Source organism: Crotalus tigris, unplaced genomic scaffold, assembly GCF_016545835.1.
Source record: "Crotalus tigris isolate CLP2741 ecotype Arizona unplaced genomic scaffold, ASM1654583v1 scf7180000019483.1746242, whole genome shotgun sequence".
Lineage (NCBI taxonomy): Eukaryota > Metazoa > Chordata > Lepidosauria > Squamata > Viperidae > Crotalus > Crotalus tigris.
In genome coordinates, this window is record NW_024097562.1 from 1,344,786 (window position 1) to 1,369,542 (window position 24,757).

The 24,757-nt window shown below is 43.3% G+C and overlaps 1 protein-coding gene across 9 annotated transcripts in view; it reads left to right on the forward strand.

Annotated features, from left to right (window-relative positions):
- Window positions 1-24,757, forward strand: part of LNX1 (ligand of numb-protein X 1) — a 153,750-nt gene that overhangs the window by 102,362 nt on the left and 26,631 nt on the right. For 7 of the 9 annotated variants that reach the window (XM_039362903.1, XM_039362901.1, XM_039362902.1 and 4 more), the window contains 5 exons: window positions 5,624-5,865; window positions 9,083-9,244; window positions 16,417-16,619; window positions 20,451-20,822; window positions 21,119-21,238. In XM_039362903.1, coding sequence (XP_039218837.1) covers window positions 5,624-5,865; window positions 9,083-9,244; window positions 16,417-16,619; window positions 20,451-20,822; window positions 21,119-21,238 — 1,099 coding nt within the window. The remainder of the gene's footprint in view (window positions 1-5,623; window positions 5,866-9,082; window positions 9,245-16,416; window positions 16,620-20,450; window positions 20,823-21,118; window positions 21,239-24,757) is intronic. The other 2 variants (XM_039362906.1, XM_039362907.1) reach the window with 2 other exon arrangements.

The following is a 24,757-nucleotide window of genomic DNA, read 5'->3' on the forward strand; positions in this document are numbered from 1 at the left end:
TGTGATCCCTTTTGTGACTTTCTGACGAGCAAAGTCAATGGGGAAGCCCCTTGTGCATTATGGACAGACTTTGTCAGTGGTTGGTGGGTTGGTGGATTGTTGTTGTTAGTTGCGAAGTCGTGTCCAACCCATCGCGACCCCATGGACCACGTTCCTCCAGGCCTTCCTGTCCTCTACCATCTTCTGGAGTCCATTTAAGCTCACGCCTCCTGTTCAGTGACTCCATCCAGCCACCTCCTTCTCTGTCGTCCCCTTCTTCTGTGGCCCTCAATCTTTCCCAGCATTAGGCCCTTCTCCAGTGAGTCCTTCCTTCTCATTAGGTGGCCAAAGTGCGTGAGTTTCAACTTCAGGATCTGGCCTTCTAAAGAGCAGTCCGGGTTGGAGGATAGTAACACAATTAAGTATAGGATTGTAGCTGTTGCAACATCCATACTGGCCTTGGGCACTTTTGACCTTTTGAATAGTTTCTGTCTCTCCTTCCTACAGTACAAATTGTTTTGAAATTCTTGTTCTATCATATGGAATACTTCCAAGTTCTGTTTCTTCTGCTGGGTGGATAAATTGGCTAAAATAGGCCTTCCTACAAAAAGTGTAGACTTAGTAGCACCATCGCTCTGGATTGCAAAGTAAATCATTTAGCTTTCTAGTCCCCACCCCACCTCAGGGATTATCTAATAGCCCAATTTCAGGTCCAAATATGCATGATACTAAGAGCCATCAGATTATACTGGCCATTTATCCTGGAAAGAAAGCTGTTATATTTTAAGAACAATCGTTTTAATATCTCCCATTTCCTATTCTGCATCATAATTGTGGAAACGTTATTGCCATAAGCAGCCACACCTTAGTATATATGTCTTCATTTTATTTTCCAATCTGTTGCAAAAAAAATATATCTCATGTACCAGTTCTTTAACTAATAAGTTACCTTCTGAAAGGTAACATGGAAATCCATAACGATAGAAAGAATATTGCCATACTCTATAGACTCAATGCATAATGTACTGGGAGTTTCTGAGCCATAATTATATATATATTTAGAGGTTGCAAATGAGTATGTAGAACACTTATTTGCACCATTCTTCCTAAACAAGGTTCTGCTGGAGTAAAGGTTTAATTTAGTGCAATGGTAGGCAACCTTGGCTCTTTTATGACTCCTGGACTTCAACTCCCAGAATTCCTGAGCCAACACGGCTGGCTGGCTTAGGAATTCTGGGAGTTGAAGTCCACGAGTCATAAAAGAGCCAAGGTTGCCTACCCCTGGTTTAGTGTCCTAATGAAGAAAATAAGGAACCCCATATCCATGTCAGTTTTCTATCTTTAGTATCTTATGTACACTGTGGAGATAATATGAGTAGCAGACTTAATAGAAGCCTTATTCAAACTGGTGTTCTCTAAATGTATTGAGACTGGAATTTTTGGAATGTTTAGGAAGGATGGACAATTTCTAGGGCATCGTGCCTTGTAAATGAAACAGGAAATAAGCCCTATCAGGGACTCTAAATCTTCAACCAAAAAACCCTATTGGTTTATGTCATATGTGGATGGCCGCAAGATTACTTTATCCGCAAAAATGGAAAGGCATTGTGATTCCCACAATGGATGAATGGCTGCAAAAGTTGATGGAGGTAGCAGAGAGGGCTGCTTTGATTAAAGAAAAGAACACAATTAATTTTGCTTTTACTCGGAAACTGCTTTTCGACCTTGTGCTTGAGGTGGAAAAACATGGAACTGATTTTCAGTTTTGCTGATTAGATAGGTTTGTTGTTATAGAAATGTCTAGGCAACCTTGGCTCTTTTATGACTCATGGACTTCAACTCCCAGAATTCCTGAGCCACCATGGCTCAGCTTGGAAACCTCTCCCTGTCCCCTCAGCATGGCTGGCTCAGGAATTCTGGGAGTTGAAGTCCACAAGTCATAAAAGAGCCAAGGTGGCCTACCCCTGTCTAGTATATATTATAATGTAAGGTAAAAATTGGAGGTGTTATGTTATTACCGTATTTTCCGGCGTATAAGACAACTGGGCGTATAAGACGACCCCCGACTTTTGAGAAGATTTTCATGGTTTAGAAAGTCGTCTTATACGCCGGAAAATACGGTACCTTATTCTACTGCACCAAATGGAGTTGTAGGTTAATGCTTTTTTAAAATTTATCCCCTCTACCCTACACTTTCCTCTCTTCCCCTTTCCCGTCCTTATTTTACCATTATTATTTTTCTTTGTATTTTGGTAAATTATATTTTGATTCATTAATAACATTTGAAACAAAAAGAAAAACCCTGGTAGTCCACGAATGAGTTTTTGCTCAGAGCATATTAATGAATTCAGATTTCACAATTCACCAAGTGAGAAAAGGAATCAAATCTGGCTCCCGAAACATCGCAAATACACAGCCCTTAGCCTTCCTAACCTCTAACACCTATGTACCTCCAGAGCATTGTTTCTAAACCTTGGCAAGTTTAAGTCTGGCTAGGGCAGTGATGGCGAACCTTTTAGAGACCGAGTGCCCAAACTGCAACCCAAAACCCACTTATGCATCATCGGGTGCCAGGTGGGTGTGGCCCATTGGGTGGGCGTGGCTGCGGTGGTAACGGCAGACTCGGTGGGACTAAAAAGTTCAATCAATCAATTCCAACCTTGCAAGATCTTTTTTTTTCCCACAAGAAGTTGAAATTGACTGATTGATTAAACCTTTTTTTTCTGTACACGGTGGCAGAGTCCTAAAGCAAAAAGGGTTTATAAAACCCAGCAATGGTGCGCATGCCCACAGAGAGGGCTCTGAGTGCCACCTCTGGCACCCGTGCCATATGTTCGCCATCACTGGGCTAAGGAATTCTGGGAGTTGAAGTCCACCCATCTTAAATGTCAGTGAAGACTCAATCATCCAGGTCAAAGGTGTCTAAAGGTTGAATGGTGGCAACTGCGCCAAACTTGGTTAATCTGAGACTTTTCATTGCTCATCCAAGCTACTTCATCCATCAGAGCAAAATTAGTTAGGCAGAGAGTCAGAAAATGGTTGGAATGTACCAGCTCTTGCCACACCAACTTCAGGGGTTTCTCCTTAAAATCGGGATTAGATTAACAAAGTTTGGTCCAGTTGCCTGATTCAACCTTTAGACATCCACCTTAAAGTTGACAAGGTTGAGAAACATTGCTTCAATTTCTCCAGCTGACTTAAAGAGCTTATGTCAGAGAAAACACAACTGAATCCCAGATCAGATAAGTAAGGTGACCAACCGTCCTCCTTTAGGGAGGACGGTCCTCCTTTTGTAAGTTCTGTCCTCCCTCAAAAAGTGTCCTCCTTCATGTCCTCCTTTTCGATATTTGAAGACTAATCTGCAGGGCTTTTTTTTCCCTCATAGAACACTCAGAACGGCCTTCCAGCACCTTTTTTTGATTTTTTTTTTCAACTTTTGTATGAGCTGTGCTACTCCCGCTATTGGCTTTCGAAAGCCAATAGGAATTGCTGCTGAGCGTGCCAAAACACCCAACCGGCAAACTTTGCACATGCAAGTTGTCTGCAGCGAAGGCGAATTGGCAGGAACTTGGCACCCCTGCCTGCTACTCAACTACACCATCTCCTAGTTAGTTCCGAAGATACCGTGCTGTGGGAGCAGCGGGGCCCTCTCTACACGGGGCTGCTCAGGGTGGGCGGTGATGCTGGCAAGGCAGCTGCAGGCGGGGTGTGTTAATGGCAGGCTGCCCCCCAGGGCCGGAGCTGACACGGCTGGTGCTTTGGGAGCCGCGGGGCCCGCTCTTCATGGCAGGGCAGCGGTGCTGGCAGGGCAGCTGCGGGTGGGGCACGGCAGGCGGTTGACCTTCCTGGGCCGAGCCAGTTTTTACAATATTTTTTTTCTTCAATTTATTTGTGTCCTCCTTTTCATTGTAAAAAAGTTGGTCACCTTAAGATAAGGTGTTCTTTGATCTCTTTGAGGTCCTAACAAAATAAATGCTAAGGTTTATCAGAAGAGTCAGAGGAAATCCTAATACTTCAGACTTCTATGTTTCACATTTAATGGATCTTAGAGGCCTATGTGAATATAACCAACAAAGTACAGCAAGCCCATTGGAGACTCGTTAAAAAGTAGACTGCACTACGATCAGGAAAAATTGTTCTGAACTGCTGCATTGGCTTAAATAAAAGACAGGCCATTTTTTGAGATGTGGCTGTCACGTTAGCTAAACTAAAACTGCATTCTAGTTCTGCAAAGCAAACAGGTTTTGTTTCCAGTTGTTTGTGGAACAGTCTTTTGGAAAAACACTGGGAATCCCAAATCTGACAGGCAGCTGTCAGGCTCCTGGTGAAGTCACGGCTGCTACGACAGTCCCTGTTTGTTATGGTGGGGGACTGGGCGACCCCCAGTATGAGTGGCTTTATTCTTTCCTCAAACATCAGCTGACGCAATCAAGCCTTCTTACCACACATTGCCCTTCTTTCATTAGCCAGAGACAAAACACTGATTATAACCCTCTCCTTTGTTTGGATCAGTCACCTGCCAAGCTAGCTGTTTCCGATCCAGTGAAACTACAGCTACAAACGAGCCTGTGTTCCCCAAATGGATCTCTTTAGCAGGAGTCTTTCGATGTGTATTAATCATGTAATCCCTCCTTACTGGATGGATCTTTCCCTGTTCTTCCACTCCAGCTAAAGCCTAGGAAAAGATGTCATGACCTCAAGCTTTGCTGGCTATAATAACAGACTTGCCTGTCCATCACACAACTCCCTTTCAGAATCAACCCTTGTTCAAAGTACAGAGAAAAGAGTGAAAAAAGGAAGAAAAATAAACGAAGGGAGGGAGATAAGAGAAAAAGAAAAAAAAATGTGACTAGAATTTTATTTACACCATCATTTACTGTTCTTCATATTTTCCCTCCCTTGCAAATGATCATTGCTTCCGCTCTACTCAGGCACTGTTTCTTCACAAGCTGCCTTTTGTTCTTTAAACTTCTCACCTCTCCCTTTTTCCAAGATTTTGGCAACTCCATTCAAGCTCAACTTTTTTTAGTCCCTTCTTTTTCTTCTTGACCCATTCGTTCTTTCTTCCTTCATATATTTGTTTTGCAATTCTATCCTCGGACATTCTCTCTCTGTGACCTCTCTCTACTTCGTTTGTATTCACAGTTGGATAAAAGTAGATCTGTGTTGTAATGTAACTGAGTAAAACTTATGGAACAGTTTGCAGAGATCTGTGCAGGAACCGTTTAGCAGACCACAGGGCCTGTTAGCCAGACTTGCTGTCTACAGGGCCGATTAGTATGCATTTGAGCGGGAGAATACGTTGCATTCATTGGCTGACGCCGCCCAAAGCTGAATGTATAAATAGGGGCGGAGCCATCATTGTTAGTTCCTGTTCTGATTTCCACTAAAGAAGTGCTTGTTTAATACTACTGCCTCTTCAATGCAAAACCACGCAGGGAACAGAACATGTGTAATCCGCTAAACTTCTCATTGCTTCTTCATTTGGGCACGGTGCAGGAAACCAAAAATGGGAAACTAGCTTAGTCTCATTTCTTCCCCCCCCCTCCCCCAAATTTTGACTTTCTGAAAGAAGTTACCTGTCTCCATTCGTCTGAGCAGTTTTTGTTTTGTTTTAAGTTCTGTCGCCTTTAATTTTCCTTAGGTGCAAAGGTGCTTCTCACTATGGACTCACCAAGGAGAGAAAGAGAAGTTCGCCAGCTGGATCTGCTGATTTGAATGCTGCTTTAACAGTATCTGCCCTTGGATCTGAGTTCTCTGCTGCCGCCACAATTGCCTTAATGACAGATGAACCAGGGCTAATTAACCCTGCCTTCAATGCCAACTTTGAGGACAACTCACCAGGAACCAATCCCACCCGTCTTTATATAAGCCAGCAATCTAGAAGTAAGAGCCCCAGCGGGGAAGCATCTTGGATACATTTTGCTTAAATCGGTAGGCCAGGAAACATTTTGCACCATTTATATGCAACACGGTACATTATAAATGTGCAAAATGCAGCTGTAAGCCAAAATAAAGAAACAAATTTAAAACTAAAAAAAAAAACCAGGAGAAGAAAGTAATTATTGCATGAAGAAAAATGATTCGGGATCAAATACTTATATCCATGTAATGAAAATGACTTCTGATTTAATTAGGTTGAGAAGGTTTAAGTCTATAAATACATTATATTATTTTATATATGAAGCAGGATCCAGGAAAAGGGTAGCGGCGTTTGTGTGTGCTTTTGAGTCAATTCTGATTCCTAGCAACTTTCTGAAGCGAACCCTTATATAGAGAAGAGAATAAGAGAATTGGAAAGGATCTCGGAGATCTTTTTCTTGGCAAAATTGTCAGAAATGGTTAGCGTTTACAGAGATCCTTGCTGAATGACCAGTCATTCCATGATCATTCAGAATCACAGTGGCACTGACTTAACAATTGTTCCTTCTTAGTTGTGGCCATCACAGCTTAACCACGGTCAAGTAATCACGATCCAAGTACTGGGCAACTGGCTCACAATTACAATGGGTTGTGGTATCTTGTGGTCACATGACTACTATCTGCACCCTTCCCTGACAGCTTCCGACAAACTAAGTCAATTGCTTGTTGGGGAAGGCAGCAAGAAGTCACAAATGGCAGTTACGTGACAACAGGGCACGGCGACTGTAGGATTCATCTAAGGACAGCAACTGGGATGGCTGCAACAGCCACCCTAAGTCAATGCAGTCACCTGATGTTGTGTTTTAAGACCATCCCAATCGCCAGTGTGAAGGGAGGATTGTCTATACAATCCTTGGCTCTTTTATGACTCTTGGACTTCAACTCCCAGAATTCCTGAGCCAGCCATGCTGAGGGGAAAGGGAGAGGTTTCCAAGCTGAGTCATGCTGGCTCAGGAATTCTGGGAGTTGAAGTCCACGAGTCATAAAGCGGCCTAGGCCTAGGCCAGAGGTAGGCAACCTTGGCTCTTTTATGACTCGAGGACTTCAACTCCCAGAATTCATGAGCCAGCCAAGCTGAGTCATGCTTGGAAACCTCTCCCTTTCCCCTCAGCGTGGCTGGCTCAGGAATTCTGGGAGTTGAAGTCCACGAGTCATAAAAGAGCCAAGGACTGTATAGACAATCCTCCCTTCACACTGGCGATTGGGATGGTCTTAAAACACAACATCAGGTGACTGCACTGACTTAGGGTGGCCTTTGCACCCATCCCAGCTGAGGGGAAAGGGAGAGGTTTCCAAGCTGAGTCATGCTGGCTCAGGAATTCTGGGAGTTGAAGTCCATGAGTCATAAAAGAGCCAAGGTTGCCTACCCCAGGTCTCTACCTACTTCCTAGAGCTGAGAGGGAGTAACTGGCCCAGATAAACTCAGCTGGCTTCATGCCTAAGATGGGACTAGAACTCAGTTTCCTGGTTTCTAGTCTGGTGCCTTAACAGGTAGTCCTTGACTTACATTCATTTAGTGACCGTTCAAAGTTACAACGGCCCTGAAAATGTCTTATGACCATTTTTCACACTTACAACCGTTGCAGCATCCCCATGATCATTGTGATCAAAATTCAGACACTTGGCAAGTGACTCATTTTTATGACGGTCGCAGTATCCTGGGATCATGCGATCCCCTTTTGTGACCATCTGACAAGCAAAGCCAGTGGGAAAGCCAGGTTCACTTAACAACCATGTTACTAACTTAACAACGGCAGTGATTCATTTAACAACTGTGGCAAGAAAGGTTCATAAAACGAGGCAAAACTCACTTAAGAAATGTTGGACAGGGAAAACTCAGATTCAATTCCCTTCTCTGAGGGAATTCACTGAGTGATTTTGGGTTGGTTACACTTTCTCTTAGCCCTAATCATTTTCCAAGGCTGTTTGGAGAATAAAATGAAGGAAAAACCCCTATGAACTTTTGAAGACATGGTGGGATTTAAATATAACAATATAAGAAATAGATAAATCACTTGGCAGCCTCTCCTTTTGATAATAGTCCCTATGGGTCTTCAAAACCATATTCTAAGAGGTCACACCCTCTTCCAGTTGATTTGTTGCATATACATGGACAAATTGAAAGTTCATTCCAAATGCCACTAACAGTTGAAGTTCATTTTTTATTTGAATGTTGTTATTTCTCTGAGCTAACAACTGCCTTCCAAAATTTGGAGAAGTACAAAATGCAAACCAGATCTGTATTCTCACTTTCTTGAGCTGCACATCTGATCAGTTCCACTTTGAAATGCAGACTAAGCAGAATTCTTGAACATCCATAATACTCATATATATATTATTCAAAGAATTGTGTTGAAATTTGTGGAATTGTTATGAAGGATAAGGGGCAATTCTAATGCACTTGGAAGTATTATAACTTTCTTTCCAAGGACCTTTTCTTAATTTGATATATTTTAAATATACATTTGGTGACTTTGACTGTAGCATATATTCCCATCCTTCTATTATTGACGATGGTCAAAATAACATTCTACTATGTCATTGCAAGACATTACTTTTGGAAATTAGTGTGGAATTCATTCATTCATCCATTCATTCATTTATTCATTCATCCATTCAGTTTCCTCCATGCAGTTTTACATAGCATTCTCCTTCATTTGTATGACTATTAAGAGAGAGAGAGATACAATAGCCTAAAAGACAGGTGTGGCTTGGCAACACCCACTGAACAAGTGTGAACTTGAACCTACTTTTTGATCCAAGTCTAATACTCAAGTGTTGGAATTCATTGTTGGAATGCATTTTTATGCAACAGTAGTATTTAGCCAGTAGATGGCAGTATTTACAAGTCCGGATCTATGGTATATATACTCTATGCTCTTTTGTTTTAAGTAGAGTTTCCTGTTTCCTATTTATAGTAAAATAGTTGAGCTGTAAAGCACATGGTGATTGTACTCTTTGTTTGCTTTGTGTGGTGCTTTATAAAAACAGAATTTCTAATACGAAGCGACTATGTTACACTGACTTTCCACTGGCTAACATATACTAAGGCTCTTGTGCAATGATGGAATAAGGTTTAAGGTTTTCTTACCTCTAGGTTATCTTCATTTAGCAGCCTTTAGAATAAGTAAGATTTTTCTGGTATTCAGCCCAAGCCTAAATATTCTGTTTTCCTCTTCAGCCACAGCTTCACAGTTTGAGCGTTCTACTGTACGAAGCAGGTCTTTTAAAAAGATAAACAGAGCTCTCAATGTGCTTCGGAGGACAAAAAGTGGCAGTGCTGTGGCTAACCATGTTGAACGGGAACGAGAAAATGTTGAAAATCTGATTGCTTCACAGGCAGGTAATCATTTTTTTTCCAATTTATTTATTTAGATAGTACTGTGTGATTTCTTTTTTAGTAAATTAATAACGTCCCCCATGAATGAAGCTTAATGGCTGAAGACATATTGGATCCAGCTAGATAATTTTCTGCACAGTGGTACAGACGTTGTTGCTCTTCCCTTCCACTATTTCTTTTACTTCCCGTGCTAGCCTGGAAACCGTCATTGGAAGCTTTTAAGAAGAGACTGGACAACCATTTGTTTGAAATGATATAGAACAGTGGTTCTCAACCTTCCTAATGCCGCGACCCCCAACCATGTGGTCGTAAGTCGAGGACTACCTGTATTTCCCTGCGGGCGGGGCAGGAGGAGGCACACACGCTCTGCCTCTCCTGTGGCTGGAGCGCACGCTGGGCAGGCCGAGGGTGCACGCAGGCCGTTGCCCAGCAACCGCCTCGGCCCGGGAGCGCCACGCATGCATGGTGCCGCCCCCTGCGCCGGCCCAGGCGTAGCTGGTAAGCGGCAGCAACGGTGCAGGCCGACCACCGGCTGGGCCACCAACTGGCCCAGCCCAAGGGAGGTAAGGCACCCCCCGGGCCTCATGTGCGCCAGCAACCCTCCCTGCACCCGCCGGCCTCCCACCTCCCACCCCTGGCCCTCTTTTACTTACATTTAGTAGTTGCTCAGCAGGGAGGGGTGGAAACGTCCAGAAAGCTCGCCTTAGCTGCAGACAACTTGCAGCACCGTTTGTAGACTGGGACTTTTGGTGGGCTCAGTAGGGCAGAGACAGCCTGGACAATTCCTATTGGCTTTTGAAAGCCAATAGAATTAGACTCTATTCAAGAGAGTCTATTCTATTGGCTTTCAAAAGCCAATAGATTCTGTTGGCTTTCGAATGCCAATAGAACAGGGTCTCTTGAATAGAGTCTATTCTATTGGCTTTCAAAAGCCAATAGAATAAGAGGGAGTAGCACAGCTAAGGAAAAGGGGGAAAAAATGGTGGACTGCGTTGTTTGGCGACCCCCGTGAAATGTTCATTCGACCCCAAATGGGGTCCCGACCCACTGATATAGGGTCTCCTGGTTGGGGGGGGGGAAGGATTTGTACTGGAGGACCTCCAGATTTGTTCCAACTCTATTATTCTGTTCTGTTATTCTTTCTATGATTACATGTATCCATCACATCAAGCCCAAAGAAAGTCTGGAATGGTCTAGGATCTCCTGCCCTGGGCAGGGGGCTGGACTAGAAGATCTCCAAGGTCCCTTCCAGCTCCATTATTCTATATTCTATGTTCCATCTTTTTGATCATCCAAAATCAACTAAGGCTTTCCACCTTATTATGGCCTTTCTTTGAAAATTAAATGCTAAGTTCCTCGCTTAGTTTTAATTTCTTCAAAGCAATTTTGTAATCAATAGGAATTTTACAAAATAAAAGTAAAACAATTCACTGAAAAATTTCAGAAATAATTTTCCTATGCGCACTGAACATTTAGTGAATTTATGCCCACACTCAATCTTTAGTTGCATGTGTGCAAAGCAGGATGTGTGGTCTTGATTTACAGCCCAAGGTCTATCAGAACTAATACTGAGTTTATGGGCAACTTGCACATATGCTAAGAAATTGGGCGAACTAGCTGGACCACAAAGTGATTCAAAGGATCCACACAGTTTGAACGTTCAGCTCTTCAAGTGAATGATACATGTTGCCCATCTGCTCTGAAGAATCAATGGCAGATCAAAACTGAGCCCCATTATAGCTATGCACAATTGATGGTTTTACAGAGAGAACTCCTGTTGAGCTAGACTTTAAAGAGAATAATACTTCAGTAAGGTCCAAATGCCTTTTGGCTGTCAGCTGTTATCATCTACTTTCTGGAGTCATCTGCATCCATTATGGTTGGTATTCATTTAATCTTGTCAAGGTTCAGGAGTAGGCTGTTTCTAAAATTATATTTCCTATTTCATGTTTTCACGGAGGTCAGCTGCAGTTCAAATGTTTAACTGCAAGTATTAATTTAATTTTCCTTTTGGTAGCTGTTGACCTTGTTCCAATTTATGTGTAGGCATACGTTATCTGACACTATACACTATGCATGTATGCCAAGAGTAAAAATCCAGATTCATCCTTTTTATCCGAGGTCTAGGTAGAAAGGCGAAACTACCAAGAAACAAAGCAGTCCAAAATTTCTAAGCCAAGTCCCCATGTCAAACCAGCTACACTGAAGACTATTGTTTATTTATAAAGGTAGTCCTGTTCAGTTGCCATCTATTCATATTGAGCGCAATTGGAAACAAGCAAAGTAGACATACTTTTTCAATGGTGAAAAAAGTAAAGTTCTACGTTTAGGCAAGAAAAACCAAATGCACAGGTACAGTATAGGGGGTACCTTGCTCAATAGTAGTAACTGTGAAAGGGATCTCGGAGTCCTAATGGACAATCATTTAGATATAAGCCAGCCGTGTGCTGCAGCTGCCAAAAATGCCAACACAGTATTAGGTTGCATTAACAGAGGGATAGAATCAAGATCCAGTGAAGTGTTAATACCACTTTATAATGGCTTGGTAAGGCCACACTTGGAATACTGCATCCAGTTTTGGTCACCACGATGTTAAAAAGATGCTGAGACTCTAGAAAGAGTGCAGAGAAGAGCAACAAAGATGGGTACAATTTGTCTGAAATGGTATAAGGTTTCCTGCCTGAGCAGGGGGTGGACAAGATGACCTACAAGGTCCCTTCCAACATCATCATCATCATCATCATCATCATGGACTTCAACTTCCCAGGCACGCTGGCTGAGGAATTCTGGGAGTTGAAGTCCTCAAATCATAAAACGGCCAAGTTTGAAGACCCCCTGCTTTAAAGTTTTGAGGAGGGAACGAGAGTGAAAATGTTAATCTCAGCACTTTTCTCTTAAAAAAAAATTACTCTGGATCAAACTGATCCATTCTTCTTCCTATTCCCCTGATTCATTTTTGCGCTTTTCAAAATGAAGACATGAACAAGACAATGGCGGTAGAGGTTCTCCATGGCTTCAAACAAGCACAAAATATAAGCAGTTATGCTGTTCATTTTTGAGGAAGAAGGTGCATGCCATCAATCCTTCCCAAAAGACCATTTTGAAGTAGGATGCCCTGCCTTGTTATGGACTGTAACCACCATGAGATCTTTCGGATAGTAATTAGGTGATGAATATTTCAAACCCACAAATCACTGATAATTTCCTGGGGAAGATAGTCTAAATCAGCGGTTCTCAACCTGTGGGTCGCGATCCCATTTGGGGTCGAACGACCATTTAACGGGGTCGCCAAACAATGCAGTCCGCCATTTTTCCCCCCTTTTTCTTAGCTGTGCTACTCCCTCTTATTCTATTGGCTTTTGAAAGCCAATAGAATAGACTCTATTCAAGAGTCTCTATTCTACTGGCGTTCGAAAGCCAATAGAATCTATTGGCTTTCAAAAGCCAATAGAATAGACTCTCTTGAATAGAGTCTATTCTATTGGCTTTCAAAAGCCAATAGGAATTGTCCAGGCTGTCTCTGCCTTGCTGAGCCCGCCAAAAGTCCCAGTCTGCAAACGGTGCTGCAAGTTGTCTGCAGCGAAGGCGAGCTGTCTGGACGTTTCCACCCCTCCCTGCTGAGCAACTACTAAATGTAAGTAAAAGAGGGCCAGGGGTGGGAGGTGGGAGGCGGGAGGCCGGCGGGCGCAGGGAGGGTTGCTGGCGCGCGTGGGGCCCGGGGGGTGCCTTACCTCCCTTGGGCTGGGCCAGCTGGTGGCCCAGCCGGTGGTCGCCCTGCGCCCTCGCTGCCGTGTGCCATGGCCGCCCAGGAGTGCCTGGGCCTGCCTGCCGCCGCACCGAACATGCGGTGGCCAAGGTAAGGCTAGCGGGGCAGCGGCGGGGGCAGAGAGGGTTGCTGGCGCGCATGGGGCCCAGCGGGTGGCTTACCTCCCTTGGGCTGGGCCAGCTGGTGGCCCAGCCAGTGGTCGGCCTGCGCCGTCACTGCTGCTTGCTAGCTACGCCTCGGCCGGCGCAGGGGGCGGCACCATGCATGCACGGTGCTCCCAGGCCGAGGCGGTTGCTGGGCGACGGCCTGCATGCACCCTTGGCCTGCCCAGCGTGCGCTCCAGCTGCAGGAGAGGAGATGGAGCGTGCACGCCTCCTCCTGCCCCGCCCACAGGGAAATACAGGTAGTCCTCAACTTACGACCACATGGTTGGGGGTCGCGGCATTAGGAAGGTTGAGAACCACTGGTCTAAATCCACTAAGAAGGACAGACTAAACTGAGAATATCCCAGTGAAAAGAAGAATGACTTGAGGATGAGCACTGCAGTAATTCTTTGTCACCATTTTTTTCTATAAATGGCCTTCTAGAATCACAGAGACATCGCATTTATTTCATTGGAGCTGTACAATTTCTTTTCTTTTTTTAAACAGGTGGTAAGAATATGTAAATGAGTGTGAACCAAAAAGGATGATTGAAAAAAAAAAGAATCAAAAGTAGAACATGATGGTTTATTCTAGATCAGGCGTAGGCAACCTTGGCTCTTTTATGACTTGTGGACTTCAACTCCCAGAATTCCTGGGCCAGCATGGCTCAGCATGGAGACTTCTCCCTTTCTCCTCAGCATAGCTGGCTGAGGAATTCTGGGAGTTGAAGTCCATGAGTCATAAAAGAACCAAGGTTGCCTACCCCTGCTTTAGGCAAACATAGTAATAAAATTTTCTTGCAGCAATAAATGTATGATGGAAAATGTCAATGCCATGGTTAATTTAGTACAATCTCATATGTGAGGGCATATTTTACACTTTGGCTATTTTTTTTCCCTCATTGCCCACCCTTCATAATACCTCAGGTTCAAGAAAAATCAGAAAAAAGCAAGGTTAATCCTGATCTATAAGCAAGATGGCAAACCCACTCTTCTGATTTTGTAGTAATCTGTCTTCAAGTAAGGATTTGAAGAGATGGTGGGGGATACAAAAATCTAAGTAAATTATTACTTGGAATTTTTCAAGGTGCTGGTAGATTTCAAAAGATTTGTATTTCAAAAGATTTGCGAAATATAATTAAGGAAAAAAAAGAAAATTCAAAACTACATCTGAAAAAAAAAATTCTGCTACTCTGATGAATTTCATGACTAGGTCAGCCAGTTTGGTTTAATGATAAAGGCACCAGACTAGAAAGCAGGAGATTGTGAGTTCAAATCTTGCCTTAGCCATGCAAGTTGGCTGAGTGACTTTAGGCCAGTCTCTCTCTCTCTCTCTCTCTCTCTCTCTCTCTCTCTCTCTCTCTCCCTCCCTCCCTCCCTCCCTCCCTCCCTCCCTCCCTCCCTCTCTCTCTCTCTCTCTCTCAGCCTAACCCACCTCACAGGGTTGTCGTTATGGAGAAAATAGGAGACGGAAGGTGCGTTGGATATGTTCACCACCTTCAGTTATTTGTAAAAAACAATAAGGGTGGGATGCAAACAGAATAAACAAGTGCATAGAGAGGCTGTGTTTGTGTGAATCAGAAGTAATTTTTTCCGAATCGTGTTTGTAAAAACCCTGGCATTTTCTTGGCATTGTTGACAGACTCAGCCATCTCATATCCCTCCTGAAAAAAAAATGAACATTTGCAGAAAAAGTATCAAGTAAGATTAGAAACAGCAAAGGAGAAAAACTTACCTCTATCTAAGGTGGCATTTGCAATTTATCCCCACATAAACAGTGGAAGTTTAAGGAGGCGATGGAAAATTTGCAACAGCCAGGAGGATCTTTCCTTTGCTGGAAAAAGCAGTAATGATAATGATAATGATGATAAAGTTGGAAGGGACCTTGGAGGTCATCTAGTCCAACCCCCTGCTCAGGCAGGAAACCCTGTACCATTTCGGACAAATGGCTGTCCAGTCTCTTCTTAAAAACTTCCAGTGTTGGAGCATTCACCGCTTCTGGAGGCAGGTTGTTCCACTGGTTAATTGTTCTAACTGTCCGGAAGTTTCTCCTTAGTTCTAGGTTGCTTCTCTCTTTGGTTAGCTTCCATCCGTTGCTCCTTGTCCTGCCTTCAGGAAAATAGCTTGACTCCCTCTTCTTTGTGGCAGCCCCTGAGATATTGGAACACTGCTATCATGTCCCCCCTCGTCCTTCTCGTCTACCAGATTCTATGAATAGAATCTTGGGCTTAAGACTGATTCTGGCACTGATTAGCAAACCCTTGTTGGTCACGATAGCGTCGTTTCATAGCCAAATGTCAGAATGGCTGCACTGAAATTAATGAGTGGTTTTGAGTTTGATCATGAAAAGCGTTATTCGTGTAAGAGCTGAATCATACATGCAACTTCTTGAAGCTCCCACCACGATCTCCATTTTCATCAGATGCACTACTAATGCTTTTCCTACCCTGAGTAGTGAAAACTAGGGAGAATTATTTATTTTATGTAATGTATGATGTGTTTATTGTATAGCACCAGGGACTGGTTCCGTGGAGAGAAGTGGGGAACTGTATTATGGGGTCGCGGCATTAGAAAGGTTGAGAACCACTGAATTAGACTCTATTCAAGAGAGTCTCTTCTATTGGCTTTCAAAAGCCAATAGAATAAAAGGGAGAAGCACAGCTAAGGAAAAGGGGGAAAAAAATGGCGGACTGCGTTGTTTGGCGACCCCCGTGAAATGGTCGTTCGACCCCAAATGGGGTCCCGACCCACAGGTTGAGAACCACTGGCTTACAGCCATTCATTTAGTGACTGTTTGGAGTTACAACAGCACTGAAAAAAGTGACTTACAACCGTTTTTCACACTTATGACCGCATCCCCATGGTCACATGATCAAAATTCAGAAACTCGGCAAACTGACTCACATTTATGATGGTTGCAGTGTGTCGTGTGATCCCCTTTGTGCCCTTCTGAAAAGCAAAGCCAATGGGCAGATTCGCTTAAGAACTCCTTAACTTACTAACTTAATAACTACAAGGAGTCACTTAGCAATTGCGGCAAGACAGGTCGTTAAATGGAGCAAACTCTCGCTTGGAACAGAAATTTTAGGCTCAATTGTGGTCATACGTTGACCTGTGCACCTTTTAGTAAGTACCAGATCTCTTGAGATCTAACTCTAAACAACTGTGGAAGAGCGTCATGTTTTGTGTTCTTGCGTTTAAAACAAAAAGAACAAAAGAACAAAAGGCATTCATTTCAAACCCAACCCTTTTCTGCATTTGTTTCAGCCTTTCCAAGGCTATATCATCTCATTCCAGATGGGGAAGTTACCAGTATTAAGATCAACCGCCGCCATCCCCACGAAGGCCTGGCCATCAGAGTAGTGGGTGGCAGCGAAACGCCTTTGATTCACATAATCATCCAACACATCTATCGAGACGGCATCATTTTCAAAGATGGAAGGCTACTGCCAGGAGATATGATCCTGAAGGTAAAGGTTCAAGGAAGCGGGCGGGGAATAAAGAGGCTGGAAGAATTGTAGGCCCAGCTTTCAAGAAGGGCTTCTAGTCTGAGGTCTGGTGTTGTGATTCCGTGCCAGACTGTGCTCCCAACAGCTGAGTATGAGGAATCTGAGGAGGAGGTGGAGGAGGCATTTGAAGGGCCATTGGGGGCAGAGAGAGGCTCTGATGAATTACAAGACTCACGGTTTGATGCAGAGCCTGGGCCTTCCAGTCATGTTCCTGATGAAGCTCAGCTGTGTGAGGAGAATGAGTCAGACTCGGAGGACTCACACCTGATGGACATGCTAATTGATGCACGCACATGTTGTCAATTAGTGAGAGTAAATCAGCAGCAGTCAATATGGTAACTCCAGGGTAAAAGGAGAAGGCACTGAGAGGCAACGCCTTGGGACTGTTGTATAAAAAGAGGAGGTGTGGGCAGTGCTGGTTGCTGAAGGCAACCGTTTGCAAAGTACTTCTTTGGATCCTGGTCTGTTCGTCTTGCTTGTGACTACTCTTCTGTTTGCATCGTGTTTCCTGTGGACTATTTCCTTCATTTGGATTGAGTTTTGCTGTTTGTGTTTTGGACTATTTGGCAAGTTTGTCACCCATATTAAAAGGGGTTTGTTTTGTTTTAAAGTCTCCAGCCTATTTTATCAACAGGGGTTTGGTCCTTGTGCCGTTAACAAGGTCGGCTATAGGCTGGGATAGAACATCTGGCTTGGAAAACAAGCACACAAAGGTTGGGGACCACTAATGTAGACCACTTTGCAGTAATCCAATCTGGAGGGAACCGAGGCAGGAGTAACAATAAGCAATTCCTGTTTCAAAAATCATCGAGGCAGTATACAGGTAATCCTTGACTTACAACAGGTCATTAACGGACTGTTCCAAGTTACAACAGCTCTGAAAAAAGTAACTTATGACCACTTTTCCACCGTTCCTATTCTGACTCTGAGTTAAAAATGCCTTCTTTTAAATCAAGTCAGATAGATAACTCAATAGAAATGATTTCATAACAAAAAATATATTTCAATCAGAACGATTACTTGCATTCATGCTGTGGTTGTTACTTCTGGAAAATACATCTCTTGTCCATTCCCATAGGTAAAAGAATGATGCTCTCTTCCATACCATCTTTATAACGGCGCAGGCTCATCGGGTGACATCTGATGGCCCATGCTTCTTTCAGACAAAGACATTCCCATCTGGATTGTGTCCAGGAAGTCTCCCAATGCCCTTTAGAGACTCCTCCCACTGACCCATTAACTGCCAGATATTCTAACATACTGATCCATACTCTCTAGTTAGGGTTACATAGAGCTATACGAGGTTACATAGAGCTATACGGTTCAGAATAGTTACGACTTTTGCAGCATCGCCACGATCATGTGATCAAAATTCAGACGCTTGGCAACGGGTTCATCCTTATGACCATTGTTGTGCCCCAAGGTCACCTGATCCCCTTTTGCAATCTTCTGACAAGCAAAGTCAATGGGGGAAACCAGATTCACTTAACCACCAGGTTACTGACTTATCAACCGCAATGATTCACTTAACCATTGTGTCAGGGAAAGTCGTAAAATGGGGTAAAACTCAATTAAGAAATGTCTCACAGCAGAAATTTTGGATTCAATTGTGGCTGTAAGTCAAGGACTACCTGTACAGAAGAACAAACCCATTCTCTGGCACTGCAGCATGAACACATTTCTTTAGGATTAGGGCAGGAGTGTCAAACTCAATTTCATTGAGGGCCGCATCAGCATCGTGGTTGTCCTCGGGGGGCCGGGTAGGTGTGGTCGGGGTGGGCGTGGCGTACTGGGTGGGCATGGCTGGAGTGGGTGTGGCCTACTGGGTGGGCATGGCCAGCTCTACATCGTTCGCGTCAAGGGTGCCTGTGGGGGCCTGGCAGGAGTGCGACAGTTCTGAGGGTCTCTGGCAGAAGGGGGTGGGACCAGGGCAAGCGCCAAGGCATGGTCCACTGGAAGACCCTGCCGAAACCCCTCCCACGGAACCCATCAAGCCGAATATGTGAAGTAGGCAAGGGCCATTTGCTGGCCACTTCCAGGCGATGGTGCATTTCTTCATTCCTCATAAAGGGTGACACCTCCCCAGCATGCATCCAGGGCAGGGACTGATGCGGCAGGGGCTGGTTCCTCGTTAGTTCCAGATGGCCTTGTGGAGCTACGACTGAATGCGTTTCAGCATAGAGGGCCACCACAAAATTGTACATTGGCTCCTGGCCAGCCTGGGCCGGGGCCAAGGCAGCGGGGGCCATTCCCTCACTGTTTCCAGGATGGCTTCGCGGACCACATGAAAGCACATCGCGGGCTGCATCCGGCCCCCGGGCCTTGTGTTTGACATGTCTGGATTAGGGGACTTAGAAATACTCCATCTACCTCTATCTCCAACATTATTGCTGAAACTTCTTTACATCTTTTTTGTTTTGTTTTGTTTTATTGCCGAGTAGAATAACTGTAGTTGTTGGGAGAAAATTATCTTTTGACTGAACCTTCTCAGAGAGTTAATTGCTATACCGTGAAACTGTATCGCTAGATCTTTTATTTATTTTTCTTAATAGGGTTGGAAGTACACTCAGAGGTAGGGGGAAATATCCTAGCAAAATATACGAAAACAGCTTAAACAAATCATGGGTATGAAATGTTTGGATTGGGAGCCATTTCAACAGTACGTGACTTCCCGAACATTTAAACCCAAGACCTTCTGCAAGGTAACTCCCACTCACTCAAGTATCAGTTTAATTAGAAGTCCTGTCTGGAAAAAGATTTTTTCTATGTTGAAAGCAATACATGAAACCGTTCTCTTAGCTTGTGATAAAATAAGACCTAAAATAAAAGATCAAGATGCCGGCTTAGATGCACAGAGCCAAATTTTGACACAACCAAAGAACCAACAATGCAGAAGATAACATAAGAAGCAGGACAACCAAATATTAAGGCAGAGAACTCAACTTGACCAGCAAATACAATTGATGGAAAATCCAGAAAAGGAAGTGATAACGTTGAAAATGGAAATGACTTTTTATATAAATCAGAAGAAATGTGAGAAAGGAGTCCTGTCTGGAAACCAAGAGAAGAACTCAGAGTGCCTTTTATTTAAATTTAGAAGACTGGTAAGCAGTTCCCACTGTAATCCAAGTAACATTGAGTGATTACATATGGATAGATATAGATTCTAAAGAAGAAATTGGACAGAAAACAGTCTTCCTGCAGACTGGCAGAGTAGGATAAGCGAGGAGCTGAGTTGTCAAAGTCTGGAATATATTACCTGATTGACTTGTTTCAGTCGGTAACTTTCACAGTTTTAATTCTAACTTAACCTCTGTGGACCTCACCCCATATTTAAGAGGTCCCTAAAGAAGCATGCATAAGGCACTAAGGTGCCTATCCCTGTCCCTTTTTAATTTTTCTCCTTCGAGTTTGTAATTTTCCATTGACGAGTAAACAAATAAAATAAAGAATAGCCATCGTAATCAGCAAGACAGGAAGAAAGTTGTGAGGGATGGGTGTTTAAGAGAAGGTGCCTTGTATGAGGCAGACCTGATCTGTGATGGAAGCTGTCACTGCAATAAGAAATCATCTAAGTCAGGGGTCTTCAAACTTGGCCCTTTTATGACTTGTGGACTTCAACTCCCAGAATTCCTCAGCCAGGCACGTGTGCCTGGCTGAGGAATTCTGGGAGTTGAAGTCCACAAGTCATAAAAGGGCCAAGTTTGAAGACCCCTGATCTAAGTATTCAACATGGTTGGATGTAATTTAGCCTCATTTTAGATATGGCTGACCTACAGTTCTGTCTTCCAGGTCAATGGCATAGATATCAGAAGTGTGCCTCACAGCTATGCCTTGCTCGTCCTGAGACAACCTTGTCAAGTTCTCCGTCTCACGGTGCTCAGAGAGCAAAGGTACCATTGTGGGAATTCTGGACTTTTCCCTGATGTTCCTTGCCACAGGGATGAGAATTTGCACGTTATTCTGAACAAAAGCAGCCCAGACCAACAGCTGGGCATCAAGTTGATCCGTAAGGCCAACGAAGATGGCGTCTTCGTGTTCAACCTGCTGGAAGGAGGCCTTGCTGCCCATGACAGGGAACTTCAAGAGAACGATAGGGTTTTAGCCATTAACGGGCATGACTTACAGCACGGAAGTCCAGAAACCGCAGCTCAGTTGATACAGGTAGGTCTGAAAGAGCTTCCTCAGGACAGATCTGGGAAACGGGATTAACGTTTGCTTGAGGCAAAGACCGCAAACTGCCGTGTTTGCAGAGAAAAGGGGAAAATCCACCGTGTTTTTATCGTTGCCATAACTTTATATTTGTTTTCTGAATATAAACTTTATATTTATATATCCAGACAGCATTTTTTCTTAAATCGGTTTAAAATGGGCACCGCCATTTTGTGAATGTGTAAACTGAAAATTCGGTTATGCAACCAGTTAACTAGGGGGGCTTCTCTCTGTATCTCAATATGCAGGCTAGCAAGAGGCAGGTTCACTTCAGCATTTCCAGGCAAACCAGGCGACAGACCCCGGATATTTTACAGGAAACTGGCTGGGATTGCCATGGTAGCCCTCTACCCTTCCTTGTTGACAAGGTGAGGCCTGCCCTCCTCCTCCCCTCCCCCTCCCCCTCCTTATTTATAGAGTACAGAGAAGAGCAACAAAGATGATTAGGGGACTGGAGGCTAAAACATATAAGGAACGGTTGGTAGAATTGGGTATGTCTAGTCTAACGAAGAGAAGGACAAGGGGGGACATGATAGCAGTATTCCAATATCTCAGGGGCTGCCATAAAGAAGAGGGAATTAAGCTCTTTTCCAAAGCAACTGAAGGCAGGACAAGAAGCAACGGGTGGAAACTAATCAAGGACAGAAGCAACCTAGAACTAAGGAGAAACTTCCTGACAGTGAGAACAATTAATCAGTGGAACAGCTTGCCTCCAGAAGCAGTAAATGCTCCAACACTGGAAGTTTTTAAGAAGAGACTGGACAGCCATTTGTCCGAAATGGTGTAGGGTTTCCTGCCCGAGCAGGGGGTTGGACTAGATGACCTCCAAGGTCCCTTCCAACTTTACTACTATTATTATTATTATATATTAATGTCCCTTAGTATCACCTCTGGACAGCATTGTCCAAAAGAACGCCTTTTAGATTTGCCGTTGTCTATATACTTTGAGGAAGCACTGCCCATTTCTGAATGAGGAGAAAGCAGAATTGGAGAAAAGGAAAAATCATAGCAAATTGTTCTGTATGTGTGTGTGTATCCTGCAGGGCTCTGTGCCTTCCAACAAATCACAATCCATGTTAATGATTTTAAAAGTAAGACGCTAACCTGCTTTTCCTTCACATGGAACCAAATAGGAAGGGAAGACTTCATAGTGGCTTTAGAAATTCCTGCAATCTGGCAGAAGGTGAACAGAACTATAACCCTAAATCTTAATTTAAGTTTAATGATAATCAAGAGAGGGATGTTGGAGGGTTCAGTTTCCCCCCCCCATTTTTATAGCATCTAAAGCAGACATGTCAAACTCACGACGTCACGTGACGTCGCGCGACGTATTGGGACTGTTTTGCCATTGCTGGCAATGGGGTGGGCGCAGCTTCCACGTGACACGTCTGACCCACGGGCCGGCACTTTGACATCCCTGATAAACGATGCCCTCTATCAACAGGAAGCATGAAAGACTCAAATTCCTTAATATCCCTGTTAACACTCCCTTTTTGGGGTTCTAAATTATAATTCCCGTTAAAAGACAGCAGAGTTGGATCTTATACTACAATTCCCAGTGCTAAATTCATTCTGGTATCTTAAGTGTGACAAATAGGAATGAGGTTGCAATAGTAACCCAATTTATGCAGGCGTTCTTTGGTCTCTTCCCACTTTCCCTTTCAACAATAGAACATTGACACCTGCTGTTATCTTTTCTTAACATCAAATTGCTTTAAAACAAGATGTGGCATTACAACTCTTAGACAAACTTTAACTCTAATTTTAGAGTTAGATTCTCTTAGAGTCTCTCTCTCTCTCTCCATTCATCCATCCATCCATCCATCTTGCTGATGGTTCAATATTTCCAGAACCAGTTAATAACTTAAAAACATGATGTCATGGTTCCGACAGATGATACTCTTCAAAGAACTTCAAGGCATTGTTTACCTTAAAGAATCTTTATTCAGGTAGCATGGCATGGCACATATCTGGTCGAAGCCAAAATCTGAATTCCCCTCCCCTAAACACATAGTATCAAAGCACAATTCCCTCCTCCAATTAACAGTCATAAATCATATTCTCCAATTAGTCTGAAATACAGACCTTCCCTCCAGTTCTTGTAACCCGCCATTTCTTATCGTCTCTTATTTCCAACAACCTTGAAGAATACTCTACTGCGATGTTGTTACGTCTAATTAATCCCCATACACATTCTTCCCCTCCCCCCAGCATCATCTAATTCTAACTCTAAAAGTAACATACAAGTTAAAGAGAAAATGGCTGCATTTTCATATATTGTCAAGGCAAAAACATCTGATGTTAGCAGCATTGACACATAAAGCCCAATCCACATATTAAAAAGCTGCAGAAAATGTCATCAACCCAAGATTTTAAATAATCAGTATATCAGAGGCCTGGACAAATAAAATGATGACATCAGACATCAACTATTTTTAGTGCTTTATTTCAAACTGCTTGGACAGAGACACAATAGGATATTGTACCGTGACAGGTTGATGTATCTATTTTCTACCTTCCTACAGGAAGTAGCACCGCAGGGGCCAAGATGAAAAAAATTAAGATGGTAGCCGTACTCATATAATCAAAGCCCACTGCATTTGTGTGTTTATTTCTGTGCCTCTCTGTGTGTATTGCATGAAAAGGGGGCAGGGTTTCGACCACATAGCCATGGGAGTCAAATTGACTTTTCTGATTGCCTCATCACACCAGTCTGCTTCTTTCTTTAAAAAAAAAAGAATACTTTAAAGACAATATACAGTATAAACAAATACAAGGCAGAATACAGACAAATAAACCAGAGGTTGAAACATGTCATAGAACAGGGGTCTTCAAACTTGGCCCTTTTATGACTTGTGGACTTCAACTCCCAGAATTCCTTAGCCAGCGTGCCTGGCTGAGGAATTCTGGGAGTTGAAGTCCACAAGTCATAAAAGGGCCAAGTTTGAAGACCCCTGATTTAAGTGATTCTTTTATTTTCATTACACTATTGCAAGAGCAAAATCTCTGTGCCGTCCTTTTAAAATTGCTTGAGTGTGAGTTCTTTTGATGAGGCTTATTTCATTGTTGTTATGTAATAGATGTTATCCCAATTTTATAGAGTTTTGGAGAGACTTTAATGTCCAAGTCAAACTGCCGTCCTATATACTTAGGCCTTGGTCTGATGGATTTGACACCTGTGTGACAGGACGCATAAAGTAATTGATTGCACAATCATCCAGGTTATTATATAGGCCATTATCATGCTTAAATATTTCCACTTTGTAAGATAATTGGATTTAAATGTCCTCATCTCCCCCCCCCCTTTTCTTACTTTGAGATTAGAAAATTCTAGAAAACAGATGTAAATATGGGACCAATATTGCTTTCAGGTTTCTAATATCAAGTGCCAAGAATAAGTTTCAGCCTTCAACATCATTTGTTATTATAAAGTGGTTCAGCCGTCCCTTTTGGCGATGAAAACCCATGACATCCTGCCTCAATGAGGAAAGACTCTGGCTCTGAAGCCAGTGACAATTGTAAACATTGACTTCTCCAGCGCCAAAGATCAGAGAAGCTGTGAGGCACTTGAGTGATTGTATTTCCAGATTTCATTAACTCCCATTTGGACTGAATTGTGCAATGTCCTAAAGCAATCAAACCTTTCTACAACCGTGCATGAGACAAGATGCCAACTGAAGGGAATCTTAAAAATCTCTGGCTGAGGAATTCTGGGAGTTGAAGTCCACAAGTCATAAAAGGGCCAAGTTTGAAGACCCCTGATGTAAAGGTTCAAAGACAAAGTGCTGAGGAACACAAAATTCCTGTAGTTGACAGAATAGCTTCAGATAATTAAAACTCTATATTGTCCCCCAGACAGCCATCAGCATGTTAAACTAAATTGCTGC